Source organism: Lupinus angustifolius, chromosome LG03, assembly GCF_001865875.1.
Source record: "Lupinus angustifolius cultivar Tanjil chromosome LG03, LupAngTanjil_v1.0, whole genome shotgun sequence".
NCBI classification, from domain to species: Eukaryota; Viridiplantae; Streptophyta; class Magnoliopsida; order Fabales; family Fabaceae; genus Lupinus; species Lupinus angustifolius.
In genome coordinates this window covers 3,472,653-3,487,491 of record NC_032011.1, presented here as the reverse complement: position 1 = coordinate 3,487,491, position 14,839 = coordinate 3,472,653, and the positions used below count along the sequence as shown (strand labels likewise).

General features: G+C 33.2%; 1 protein-coding gene across 1 annotated transcript in view; it reads left to right on the top strand.

The window, feature by feature from the left end:
- Window positions 14,244-14,839, top strand: part of LOC109342534 (transcription factor MYB90-like) — a 2,922-nt gene continuing 2,326 nt past the window's right edge. Inside the window, exon 1 of the mRNA XM_019580508.1 lies at window positions 14,244-14,520. Coding sequence (XP_019436053.1) covers window positions 14,403-14,520 — 118 coding nt within the window. The 5' untranslated portion in view covers window positions 14,244-14,402. The remainder of the gene's footprint in view (window positions 14,521-14,839) is intronic.

The following is a 14,839-nucleotide window of genomic DNA, read 5'->3' as shown; positions in this document are numbered from 1 at the left end:
GAAGGATGTTCAAAAACTCATATCTGATTTCCCTGGGCCTTGGTGATGTATAGGAGACTTCAATGTTGTCCTAGGTGCTAATGAGTGTAGAAGCTTGAGATTACCAACTAGGATTCCTTGTACTGAGTTTCAGGCATTCATTGATCAAGCTGGGCTCATTAGTCTCCCAATTGCAGGTGCTTAATTTACCTGGTCCAACAGAAGAATTGGTAATGCTTCTACTGAAAAGAAGCTTGACAGAGCCTTGATAAATGATGATTGGTTGCATGCCTTCAATAATACAACCTGTAGCACCCTGCCCAGACTTGCCTCTGACCATCATCCTTTGTTGCTTTTATCTAATCAGCAGGTGCATCCTAGGCAATCTTCCTTTAAATTCCACAAAATGTGGCTGCTAAACTATAGACTCTGACTGCAGAAGACTAGTTGCTGAGGTTTGGAGAATTCAGGTTCTTGGTTGCCCAATGTATGTTCTGTCTCAGAAGCTTAGGAATCTGAAAAATGAGCTCAAGATTTGGAATAAGAATGTGTTTGGTAATATTGACCAAAGAGTCAATTCAGCTAAGGCCAATGTGGATGCTATTCAGAACTCTATCAATGATCATGGTCCTGACTCTAATCTTTTGGAGCAAGAAAACTTGGCTCAATCTGAGCTTCTGATTGCCCTTGAGGTTGAGGAAGCTTTCTGGAAGGAAAAAGCTAAGATAAATTGGCACTCTATGGGGGATAGAAACACTAGTTTCTTTCATAGGATGACCAAGATTAGACATGGTACCAAATCTTTATCTATGCTGAAATATGGGAACTCCATTATGCTGAAGTATGGTGACTCCATTCTAACAACTAAGGATGATATAGAAAATCATGTGCTTGATTACTACACCAAACTCTTTGCCTCTCCTAATATTATAGTTCCAAACTCTCTAATTCAGGATGTAATTCCTAGGCTGGTCACTGACTCTGATAACTTAATGCTAACCATTATGCCTTCTTTAAATGAAATCAAAGATGCAATGTTTGCTCTAAATGAGGAGGGTGCCCCTGGTCCAGATGGTTTCTCTGGTTGCTTCTTCCAAAATTTCTGGGACATAATCAACAAGGAGGTGTGCAATGTTGTCCTGCAGTTCTTCAAGCAGAGTTACTGGGACATAATCAACAAGGAAGTGTGTAATGATGTCCTGCATTTCTTCAAGCAGAGTTGGCTGATGCCAAACATCAACTCTAACTCTGTCATCCTTATCCCAAAATTGCATGGTGCTGATAGAATAGAGGACTATAGGCCTATTGCTCTTGCTAACTTCCAATTCAAAATCATCACCAAAGTCTTAGCTGATAGATTAGCTGCTATTGCTCCAAGAATCATCTCAAATCAGCAAAGAGGATTCATTAAGGAAAGACAGATAAAGGATTGCATCTGCCTTGCCTCTGAAGCAATCAATATGCTGGATCACAAAACTTTTGGGAGCAATTTAGCTATCAAACTTGACATCAAGAAGGCTTTTGACACAATTGAATGGACCTTCCTTCTTGATACTCTTCAAGCTTTTGGCTTCAACTCCAAATTTATCCACTGGACAAGGGTAATTCTCAATTCTGCCAAGCTCTCTATAAATGTCAATGGCAATAATGTTGGTTTCTTCAACTGCACTAGGGGGGTTAGACAAGGAGACCCTTTATCCCCCTTACTTTTTTGTCTTGCTGAGGATGTTCTGAGTAGGGGAATTATCAAGTTGGCAACAGAGAAGAAAATTAGTCCAATTTTGGGTCCTAATAGAATGCAAACTCCTTCTCATGTGTTTTATGTTGATGATATTTTAATCTTTTGCAAAGGTCTTACCAGGGAGCTTATTTGTCTTAGGAAGCTTGTGATGGATTACACTCAAGCTTCGGGTCAGCAGGTTAACCTTCAAAAAAGTAGATTCTATATCTCAAATGCTACTACTAGGAAAATTAATTCTCTGTCTTCCCTATTGGGTTTTGCCAAGGGCTCAATTCCCTTTAACTACCTAGGGGTCCCTCTTTTCAAAGGCAAGCCTAGGAGAGTTCACCTTCAGCCAATTGCATATAGGATCATTGCTAAGTTGGCTACTTGGAAAAGGTCCTCTCTTTCAATAATGGGCAGAGTTGAATTGGTAAAATCTGTCATTCATAGCATGATTGTTTATAGCTTTCTAATCTACAAATGACCTACTGGTTTGCTTGATTTTGTGGACAAGGGCATCAGAAATTTCATCTGGTCTGGGAACATTAGCAAAAAGAAAATTGTCACAGTGGCTTGGAGCATAGTTTGCACTCCTGTAAATGAAGGAGGGTTGGGTCTGAGATCTCTCAAGCTTCTGAACAGAGCTGCTCTGCTTAGCCTGGCTTGGAAGATGAGGTGTGATAATCAACATTGGGCAGCCTTCTATAGGGAAAGATTTGGTCATTCAAGGGATGCCTCAACAAGGTTCTTTAAGTCCTCTATTTGGCAGGGTATTAAAGAAAACTGGCCAACAACTACTGAGAACTCTATTTGGCTAGTGGGGAATGGAAGGAAATAAACTTTTGGAGGGATAATTGGTTGGGGGAACCTTTGGTGGAAACTCTACAAATCCCCTCCAACATTCACAATTCCCTTTCAGCTTCTGTGGCTGACTTCACATTAAATGCTAAATGGATTATCCCTGCTACCTTGTATAGGAATTTCCCTCAAACTGCCCAAGCAATTTCTAACACTTCAAGATCCAATGAATCAGACTAGTTAGTGTGGAGGCATTCTCATGATGGATCTTTATCCTTAAAAAATGCCTATACTTTTGTCTCTAATTCTGCTGCTACTTCTATCAGTTGGTGCAATCATGTGTGGTCTAAGGTGATTCCCCCCTAACATTCATTCATAGCTTGGAGAATTATCCATGGAAAGATGCCCTCTGATCACAACTTGCAAAAAAGAGGTTGTGCTCTAGCCTCAAGATGCAATCTCTGTAACAAGGCTATTGAAGACACGAATCATATTTTCCTTTCTTGCTTCTTTGCTTCTAAGCTTTGGAACTAGATAATGTGGATTTTCTCAGTCAATCTGAATGTGTCCTCCATCAAAAGCCTTATTCTGTCTTGCAGGAATAAATTCTCCAACCAGTCTCAACAACTCCTCTTTATTTCAGTGGTCAACACAATTCATGCTATCTGGTTTTGCAGGAACCAAAGTCGATTTCATGACAAGCAGGTTTATATTAATAGATCAATTTCCAGGATATCTAGGGACACTTATTTATCTGGGAATTATTCTACAGTCTCTAGCAATCCTTCTCTTCATGAGCTCATATTGCTAAAGCACTTTAACATAAGCATCAATTACAATTGTGCTCCTAAGATCACAGAGGTGATTTGGCAGAAACCTTCAAATGGTTGGATCAAGGTGAACACGGATGGAGCTGCCTTAGGCTGCCCTGGTCACGCTGGTGGTGGGGGTGTCTTTAGAGATCATAAAGGCCTATTTCTTCATGGTTTTGGCTGTTACTTGAGCATCCAAACTGCTCTTTATGCAGAGCTTTTCTCGGCCATTAAAGCAGTAAACAAGGCATACAAAAGAGGGTGGTGGCATCTCTGGTTGGAAGTGGATTCAGTCATGGTTAGGGACATTTTCATGGGCAAATCGAATCCTCCTTGGTCCCTACACAATGAGTGAACTTCCTGCAAAACAATCTTGGATTCAATGACTTGGGAAATATCTCATATCTTTCGTGAAGGGAATTCTTGTGCCGATAAGTTGGCTTCTCATGCGGCTAATTATAGGACAAATTCTTCCTCCAATTCTATCCCTTCTATCATCCTCAATGAGTTCAATAGAAACTTATTAGGCCTTCCAAACTATAGATTTAGAAACTTGTAACTTGTATGATTTTTCTTGGTTAATATATTGTGTGCTTGCACACTTGCTTAAAAAAAACAAAGGAACCTAACAATTCTGTTAGGGTCTATTTACGAGTTGAGTTTTAAAGTAGGAGGATAAAACTTTAGAGTTATCTCACAAGTTTCATGGCTCTCAAGCCTCTCACTACTCTCCCTTCCCATCTAAAATTTAACTCGGAAGCACTTGTAGAAAAATGGTTTCTAATAGATTTTCTAAGGAGTTACGTTGTTCATTCAGAAGTTAATTACTTGCTCCAGAATTACTGGAATTCGTTAACCCCCATGGAAGATATGTTGTTTTATTTGAAAAATTTCTGAAGGAAAGGTAGCTACAAAAGACACCTTGTTTAGGCGTAACATTGTTCATAGGATAAAGGACTTGAATAGTGTAATGTGCCTTCATTATACTGAATCTATTGATCACTTGTTTATCTATTGTAAATGTGCTTTGAACATGTGGTTTGGTGGCTTCTATATGTGGCTTAAGATTCCAGTGATTATTTCTCAAACAATCACAGAATTTTAATTCTTCATGACTATACTGGTAGCCGGCAAAAGGGAAAATAATGTGGAGAATCTTATGGTTATGTGCGGTTTGGTTTATATGGCTTATGAAAAATGATATTTTGTTCAATGATAAGAAGGTTTGCTACTTTTTTTTATGAGCAAAATGATTCCATAAAAAGGTACAAGGGGTGCAATCCCAATAAAAAGAGAAACTCAATCAAAAACAATTACCATTAATGATATGAGTAATACAAAAAGGTTTGCACTTACAATTTATAGACTTAATCCAAGTAAGATCTTGGTCTTATTATTCTTTTTTATGTGGGTAAAAAAAACTTTGCCTTTTAATCATTGATATTTAGATCCTAGATTTTGTGTAAAATATATAACTTTATATGTATTGGGTTAGCACATTTGTGCTATTTTAATTCATTTCTTTTCATGTTTAGAAAAAAGTCGTCTTCCCTTTATCTTCTATTGCTAAAAACGGAAATACAGAAATAGTTTAAGATTGGAAATTCAACAACCTGCCAATGTGGCGTATTGTTTAGTGTGAGTATAACGTTTCAGTGAATCTTTGTACTTCACTTCCTAAAACCACAAAATTTTAGTCATGTACCAACCCATGCGGTAGATCTAACCTATCACGTGTACCAGCTAACATTCATCATGTGCCAACCCATGGTAAATCTCTACTATTGTTTTTTTGGGTGCTAAATCTGTTATTCTAATTGACTTTGTAGATGGAGGTCAATATCCCATATGCATGATTTTACCATTTCTTCTGTTTATTTCATTTGATACTACTAGTATGAATTTTTCAGCTTGTTCTCCCTTTGAAAATGGTATTTGTTCATATTTTTTTATGAGCAATAAACTTTATTAATAAAGAGATAAAAAAAATTAGGAAAACAATTGATATTCCTATCCACTAAATCTCTAGGATTAACAATGTACAAGACAATGTGATGGATGTCACACCCATTCTACAAAAGAGTAAGGAAAGTTATGATATTGGGCATTGAGAAGGCTACAAGAATGCAAAAAAATAAAATCGAATACCTCCTCAAGGTTAAACCGCAAATCTTTAAAAATGATTTTATTCCTAATATGCCAAAGATTCCAAATAGTAACAAATCAAGGAGCCACCCACAATATTTCCTTCTTGCTCTCCATCCATGACATGTTCTCATGAACTGAGAAATGAATTCTAATATCGATATGAATAATGGATGTAAGACCAAATCTAGTATATCGCAATTGTCAAACCAAATAAGATTTTGAATAAGAGAAAAATAAGTACGTAATAGATTCCGCCAAGAGGACAGCGAAGAACATTTTGAGCTCCTAAGACACCTGGATGGCAATATGGGCTTGGCTTGACGGGCCAACCCATTTGGATTGACATTTTTAGAAGATCAGGCTAGAAAATTTAGCTTAAAAACCCATGTTCAACCCGATTTGGAAGCCCGCTTTTTAGACGGACCATAGAGGGCCAGACCAACATTAGAAAAAAGGAGACCAAGAACATGTTTTAGGCTTTTAGGCTATGTGTTTGATGTATGTATTTTATACTTTTTTGAATTAATAGTTTAAATATAGAATGGTTTAACTATCTACTTATTTGCTATTAACATATTTTATTTGTGAAATATTTAATAGGATCTCGATAGGCACAAGACACAACTTTCCACAAAAATGGGAAAGTCACAACTTGATCTTTATTTGGAGGAGGCATCTTTAAATTTTAAAGACAATAATGATTTGGATGTGCTATAGTGGTGGAAAGAAAATAAAAGTCGATTTCCAGAGCTATCAATCATGGTCTGAGACTTTCTTTGTATTCCTATTACAACTGTTATATCTGACTCTGCATTTGGCATTGTTCACATGTTTTTAACATGTATAGAAGTCGACTTTTATCCAAAAATGTAGAAACTTTAATTTGTTCTCAGAATTGGGTGAATGATTTTGTTTGTGAAGGTAATTTATTGGTTTTCAATGTAATTATCATTTATTTGTTAGTTAATTATTTTTTTAAGCATATATTAATTTAATCATGTATATAATATAAATGATGAAGAAGAAGATTTGAAAGACATTGATGGTGGTAGTAATAGAAAAATGGAGACATCTTCTTCCAACAGAGCATCTTATGTTTAAAACTTAGGAGTTTGAAGCTTTATTGTGGACTAGGAGTCTAAAAGACCCAGGTTAAGGCCAATGGCTGTTACACTCACTCATGTTTCCTTTTTTTCCTCGAATAAAGCTTTATTTTAAAACGTATATTTCTGTAACAAGTATATACTAATGCATTGATCACGCAAATTTATCACCTCATCCTACATTCACCAAAAAAACTCAACAAAAATAAACACATAAAATTAATTCATGCATTAATAGGATATATTTGATTAGAAAATAATATGGAGGGATATGCAAATATAAAATACAAAATGTTGTCTTTATAATTCTCAAACACAAAATTAACTCATGCATTAATAGAAGACGTATTTGTAATTCTCAATGATTAAGAAGATATCATTAGTTACCCTATTTGATCCTAGACATTATGGAGGGAGACTACTTCCCTTAAAATATCAATAGCCTTGGCATGATACTTTTTCTACTATTTTTCTTGACATTCAATTATTAAGAAATTAATATACTCTTTCACAATGTCATTTCCTATACCTGACTCAAAGGATAAAAGAAACCAAAACAAATAAAAATGTTCAACTCGGTCAAAGTGTATAAAAAAATGAAAAACCATACTAAAAGCCCGCTTAGAATTTTTAATGAATATCTCAAGCAAACGCCTGGGCGAAGAAAAATGCACTATCAATGATTGTCAAATGAACCATCCAATTTCCTCAGGGAAATATCATCAGCGTGATCTTTAGCCTCTATCTATTACATAATAAAATCCTCTTAATTGTTAAATGTTATGTCATAAAACTGTTGAAAATACGACAAAGAGTAAAGGTGAAATGTGGGTATGTGAAACACATAGATTTGAGTCTTATATCAATTTTTTGAAAACCCTTAACCAGACCATTGTACAATCATAAAAAGACCTTGTTGATGATTGTTTTCTCTAAGATTTACACCATAGTAGAGAAACGCTATCTCCAATAAAATCATAAAGGTTTATGAAAAATATCTCCTCTTTAAGGCATATGATTTATATTCATCATCTCTAACCATTACCATTATCATCAACACATCAACATTCGAAGTCCAAACACAAATTAAATTCAATCAATATTATCATATAGAACTCATAGCTCAAACACATTTTCTAAGTTTGCATGGTCGTTATTTAGTATTTCTTTTGTAAGAATTGTGCATGAAATGAGTAGTAAAAGAAAGGAAATGTGTAAGCCTCTTAGTGAAATTTGAATAGAAAGATGACTCCCTCTAATTCACATAGATCAACTTTTAGGTTGATCATGTTTTCCAAATGGATATCTAAGAGACAATACATTAACCCCACAAAATGAGAAATTCTAAAAAGCTCAAAATTGGGGCAGTAGTGAATTTGCTTCTCATGACTCTATAATTCGATTAATCCACAAGAAATCAAAATTCCTCAACTAGGGAGGGAAATATCATAGATTATCATCTTCAAAAGCCTCTTCAAATATAAATTCAACAATGACCTATACACATAGTATAATCTTCTACTAAAATCAGACCACTACACTTGAGAGTGTTAAAAAAATAAAAATAAAACAAACAAAAAAGAAAAGAGAGCTAGTTTGAAAATCCACATGGAAATTGTAGGAAAAGGAGATTGCTTATAAGTTGAAAAATTGCAAAGGTGGCTTAACATCATAACAAAAAAGAGAATTCCTAACAAATACGTACATTAGGTTGAGCAAAATTAGGGAAAACTAAATGAACACTTTCAAGGTGAAGACTTATTATTATTCGTCCTCAATTATCTAAATTGGTGCAGATTTATGGAGAATTCGAGCAATTGCTTCCTAACTGAATCTGAAAGTTCAGAATAAGCACACATAGACAACTTTTGTTGTAGAAAACATCAAAGCATTGAAAAAAATTCAAGCAACCTACATTGGGGCAATATATTCAATTTTAGTCATTGTTGTTGGATGTAGACTTTAGAGCATTCCTTCAATAAAAATTATTTGACTCATGCTAAAATATTATGATGTTGCTTGACTCAAATTCCAGAATGTTCTTCCAAAAAATAAACATTGTCAGACTCAGACACCAAAATGTTACGACGTTGATGGACTCAGATGCCAAAACTTTATTTCAAAAATAAACATTATCGGACTTAGACACCAAAATGTTATAACATGCAAGAATTGGATGTCAGAGCGTTGTTTAAAAGAACATTCCCGAACTTAGACGCATAAATTTAATGATATTGTTGGACTTAGACGCGAGAGCGTTCTTTCAAAAAATATTTATGGACTTAGACGCTGAAATTTTATGGCATTGTTGTACTTAGGCGATAGTACATTCTTTTAAGAAAAACATTTTTAGACTTATGCCGAAATATTATGGCGTAGAAGGATTTGGATAGTAGACCGTTATTTTTAAAAAACATTTTTGAACTTAGACAACAAAATATTATGACTTTTCAGGGTTTAGATGCTAGAGTATTCTTGCAGAAAACAATTTTGAACTTAGACATCAAGATGTTATTAAGGTCGTAGACTTAGACATGAGGTTGTATTTTCAAAAGACATTTTCGGACTTAGACACTGAATTGTTATAACGTTGAATATACACGTTGGGGCATTCTTTCAAATAAACGTTGTACAACTCAAATAATGAAATGTTTGACGTTGCTGGATTGAGACGCCAAAATATTCTTCCCAAAAGTAAACATATTCAAACTAAGACGCCGAAATATTTTGATGTTTCTAGACTCAGATGTGAGAATATTCTTTTAAAAAAATAAGTATTATCAGACTTAAGCACCGAAATATTATGATGTTGTTGGACTGAGATGCTAGAACATTCTTTCAAAAATGAAGCATTGTCGGACTCAGACACTGAGATATTATGACATTGCTCGACTCATATAACATAATGTTCTTCCAAAAATATACATTATACTACTCAGGTGCCAACATGTTATGATGTTGCGCGACTCAGACGTCAATTAAGCTTAAATATCTGTTCAACACTTCACTATATATGTTAACGCTATTATAAACATTAACTTAATAACAACCAAATAATAATTAACCAGATAAATAAAAATAATAAATAAATTCAAATAAAATGTAACTAATTAAATCCTAAATGTGATGGTTTTTAATATATATTGTAAAATTAATTTCGGATGTGCTTTGTGGGTCATGAGTCGATTGCTTGCATAAGATATATCGTAGCCAAAGGTAGAGAAACACTGAAATACATCAGCCTAACTAGCCTTTAAGCTTAAAATATACTATTACTACTATTGGTAATAAGTTTTTAAAAATAATGGTTACAAGTTAGAGTGTAATAGCTAAGCATTATTAGTATCAAGGTTTATACACAATTAATAAATCGCTCACCAATATATGTATTACTATATTTTGGAGAATCGGTGATGATTAAATATTAATGATAAATGATATAATAACAATGTATAAAACTCTTAACTATTAGTGTATGCATTTCTCTTTCTTAAAGTTATGGTAATGCCATATTAGTCTTTTAATCTTGTAAATTGTTAATAGTTTATATGCATGCAAAACTATCATAAACATATCTAGAACTTTATACTTGTCATAAAGATAAGTAAGATGAAGGGTACTATTTTCATGGGCTTAATTTGAGGAAAAAGTCTTGCATATAGATGAATTACTCTTCATATGATATTGATTTCACCATATCCATAGAATGACGGTTCCTCCCTCTTGATCCATTTCTTAATTAATAGTACATTATTAGTAATGGAGATAACGGACTTCTTGGTTGGATATAGTGAGGACCATATCCATAATTTATAGGGCATTATAAGGTGCTTCCACGAGTTTCATCACATACCTTCCTTCATGGAAAATGACTTTCCAAATGGGTAAGACATGTCACATAACCTTTCATGCAAGATGACTTTCCAAATATTTAAGACATTTCACATAATATATATTTGATTCCATTTAATTATATATTCAAATAGAAATAATATCATAACAAAATATTGTTTCTTCCATAAGTTAGTCAATATGATTTAACTATATTGTTGACTATTAAACCATTATACTAGACACAATTCTTATTTTCTCCTACTTGTCCTATATAATAATATATCAATGGTTTAATAAGAAAATATAACACGCCTATACATATATTGTTAAATTATTGGTATAATGACTACATCGTGATATCATAACTAAGTAGAAAATTAATACAAATCAAGGCGGTTGTACATTATTATTTTCGAAATAGTCAATTCCATGTACCATAATACTAACTTTTTTCCTTAACATGATACCTAATAAATATTATGGTCCAAATTTAATGTCTATACTTACTTTTGCTAGAACGCTTTAAAAAACATCATTTTCAATTTTTGTTCTCTAGTTTTGGTAGTACTTGGATCTGCATTCTTGCTAATTCTTATTTTTCTAAATTCGGGCAATACCTTGACCTGTGCTTTTGGTGTTTACCTAGGTTATGACAGTTCCTCGACCTACTTTCTCAGTGTCATGTTTCCCATGTTCCAGTTGTACTCCGACCTGTGTTTTTAGTTTTATTTTTTTCTTGAATTCCGATAGTACCCTAACCCGAGTCTTTAATACTTATCTAGGTTCCAACAGTATCCTGACTTGCATTCCTAGTGTCTTTTTCTCATGTTCTCACATTATTCTAGCCTATTCTTGGTCTTACGAGAAATTACGTTCAACCTAAAAACTCAAACTATGATCCATATAATTATCCCTTTTAAATTATCAATGTTTACAAAAATCACTAATTTAATCTTATCAACATAATTATAAAAGACATTAGATATGAAAAAAGAATCATTCATAAATATTTTTCATAAAATGTGACTCATACAAAAATCAATTCAAAAAAGCCAAATAAGTTTTCCTATATTAGAGCCAATAATTGCAACATAAATAAGATAGTTAACTATACATGCGCTAAATTCTTCAAGTCTATATTTCCACCAATCGATATATATATAGTGCAACTACAATAAAGCACAACATATACATAGTATTGACAAAAGAAAAGAAACATGAAGGAGTACGAACCAACTATGATGACCACAATATAGAATTACATAGAGAGTAATATTAAAGTGCCACAACACATCACATAAATATAATCAACATATGTTAAACATATGCAACTTATAATGAAGTTTGTGTCTTATATAATGTGATATTCAAATCCCCAATTAATATATCTTTAATTCAATGCTTATGTATGTCAACCAACCGATCTCCATGAAAATGCAAGAAGACCAAGACCATAGTGGGAATGGAGGGAGGAGTATAGATTACCTTTACAACAGCAAGTAATAATGTTAATTGTTTTCAATTACCTCTATCAGAGATGCTCACTTCGTCAGCCCAATCCATTTTAAGAATCCTCTCAATCCATCATGAAATGTGCAAGGGGTATCATAAATGGCATAGTTTGTATGTAGGACTATCCTAGTCATATGGGTAATGATCCAGGATTCTAACTAGACTATTCCACCTAAGCATTCCCTAAGGCTTCTTGACAAATCATTGTCATTACCGCTCCATGCAAATATTTGAAAATATTTCTATTACTATGTCTTTCGTTTTCTCTAACTCCTAGAGTGCAACGTATGCACACTAAATGAAGTTAGCCCATTAAGTATTTTAGTCATGGTTTTCTAATATTTCCAAGAATATCACCTAAATTAGTTGTCTTAGCCCCAACGCATTTTTAATATTCCATCTGTCCCCACGACGAGCTCAAGATTCTAACTTAGTAATCTAATATCAATGAGCAAAGCCCCAAATATCACTATATTCTCAAGTGCGTAATTAGCCATAGGCACTCAACAAATCCAATCTTTCCAAAAAATATCACTACACTTTCAAGTATGTGATTACCCATAGGCTCTCAACCAACTCCACTGTCTATCCTGAATCACCAAGGAAACTTAAGGTCGTCTATTTTTATCAAACAAAGCCTTTTAGAAGCTTTATCTCCAATTACACAAACCCAAAAACATGTTTTCTCCTTTTCTGAAAATATTAACTCTCACTATGCTCTTGTGTTTACTCCTCATATATTAGTAACTAATTTTCCTAATCCTATAAATTAATTTATTTTTCATTCTCATACATAATATTTATTTTTAATCCCCCGTATAAAATTTCTCATACCTCCCACAATTAACTTATGACTTTCTCAAGTCTATTCAAACCCCAATTTCAAATATATATTTTCCATATCAACATTACAATCGGCAACATAAGGATTTCAATTTTGATATTTCCAAAAAGTCCAACCTTACCACAAACAATACAAAATATATAACAACAACAAGCTATAAAAATTAACCAAGTACATAATCGGACATATAAGCATATAAAACAATTATCAAATTATCACAAATACTCACATCATTCAAATATAATCATTTAGCAACCTTCCATGATAATTTAATATCATAAGTGAGTACCTCACATTATGATAAACACAAATGATTTATAAGACTCTGCACATCGTTAACAAAACGATTAAGGACACTTTTGCAATCAATAATAATAAATGAAAATAAAAAAAGTTAAATAATAAAATAAATTTTTTCGACAATTTACATAAATGGTTAATATCAATTAAATAATAGTAATAATTAAATAAACTTATTTGGAAATTTAATAGTATTGTCATATCTCATGTCGTATATTCCTTTATGCTTTCGAAGTGGTAAGTTAGTTCACAATCAATGTGGTCTCTTTAACTGAATTAAAAAAAATATTTTAAGTGTTCTTAATCATATAATAATAGCACGGTCTTGAATCATGACAACTGAGTATGAAGATAAACTCTTGTGAGACACTCTATAATAAAATATATAATTTTGCTTTAATAAATAGATAATCAAATAAACTGAAGGTATACTTATTTTATGCAATTAGCGAGTGTGTCATTTTAATATAGGCGGATGATATGCTAATAGATTCATAAATTTGTAATCGACTCTCGGTTTCAGAATTTTTGGTTAAAAGACCATATTTTTCAAATTTAGCATACTCCAAATTATGTGGGAGTGATTTTAATTGCATTCTACCTCTTAATATGTCGTGTAATCCATGATCATTGGATCACGACCATGCAAGTAACCCTTTGTGAGAGATGATTTTTTCATGATAACTAACAAACACGACATTCAAACGTGTTCCAAGGAGGAGAATCATTGCGGCTGGTACTTTGTCTCCTTCAAAGTTAGCTACATTGTTTAAAAAAATTGCCAATATCCTATTATGGACTGTCTTCACTTACTTATGAACAAAATCTTAAATAGACAAGGAAAATCTACTCGTGGATTCAAATTAGTTACTGGGTCACTACAGCTCTTCCCTCTACATTATATATCTCTCATCCAACTCTAAGTCCAACCACCCAATTTCAACACTTTTTGCTCTTTATAGCCTCACTCTATTTTCCCGATCTTCATAAACTAAAGAGTCCATATTATAAAGAAAACTCATGCAAAATACCAACCCCATCAAGATAGACATAAAAGCCAAATTAAACACTTATCGACGTTATTTTCAATTTTAAAGCTTTGAAGGAGGGTCATTATTCAATGAAAGGTCAGCCGCTTTTTTCTTTCTATCTTACTTAAATTCTGTATTTAAAATCAAGCCTTTGGAGAAGATTACAAACACTAGAAATGGCACGTTGAATGTCCAATAATGTCTTCTCGAGAATATGTATACGTTCATAGGGTTTAGCAAAATGGGGATATAGACATATAGTTTAAGGGTAGAGGTGTGTTTGTATGTGTTGTAGTGCAAAGCATCTTATTATTACCAATGGATGGATCCTTAGGTGTGAGAAAAGGTGCATGGAGTAAGGTAGAAGATGAACTTCTTAGATCTTGTGTGGAACAATATGGGGAAGGAAAATGGCACCTTGTGCCTAAACGAGCAGGTAATATTTTCCTTTATGATAGTATTATTTTTAAGTTCATTAAATAAGAAAGAAGAAGGTTACAAGGTAGGAGAAAAGTTAAGATACTAATAACCATTGTTCTAAATTGCAGTCATAATTATTATAATTGAGGGAATTTCAAAAAACAAATGGTTGATGTGACCTCAATTACAGTTGCAATGCCAACTCCTAGAACTGTATAATTATGAACTCAATTTCTAATACGGAATACAACGTAAAATAATCATAATCACTATTTTTTTATTTCAAGAATACTCTATTCATAACAATCATCATCCTCATAATATATATATATATA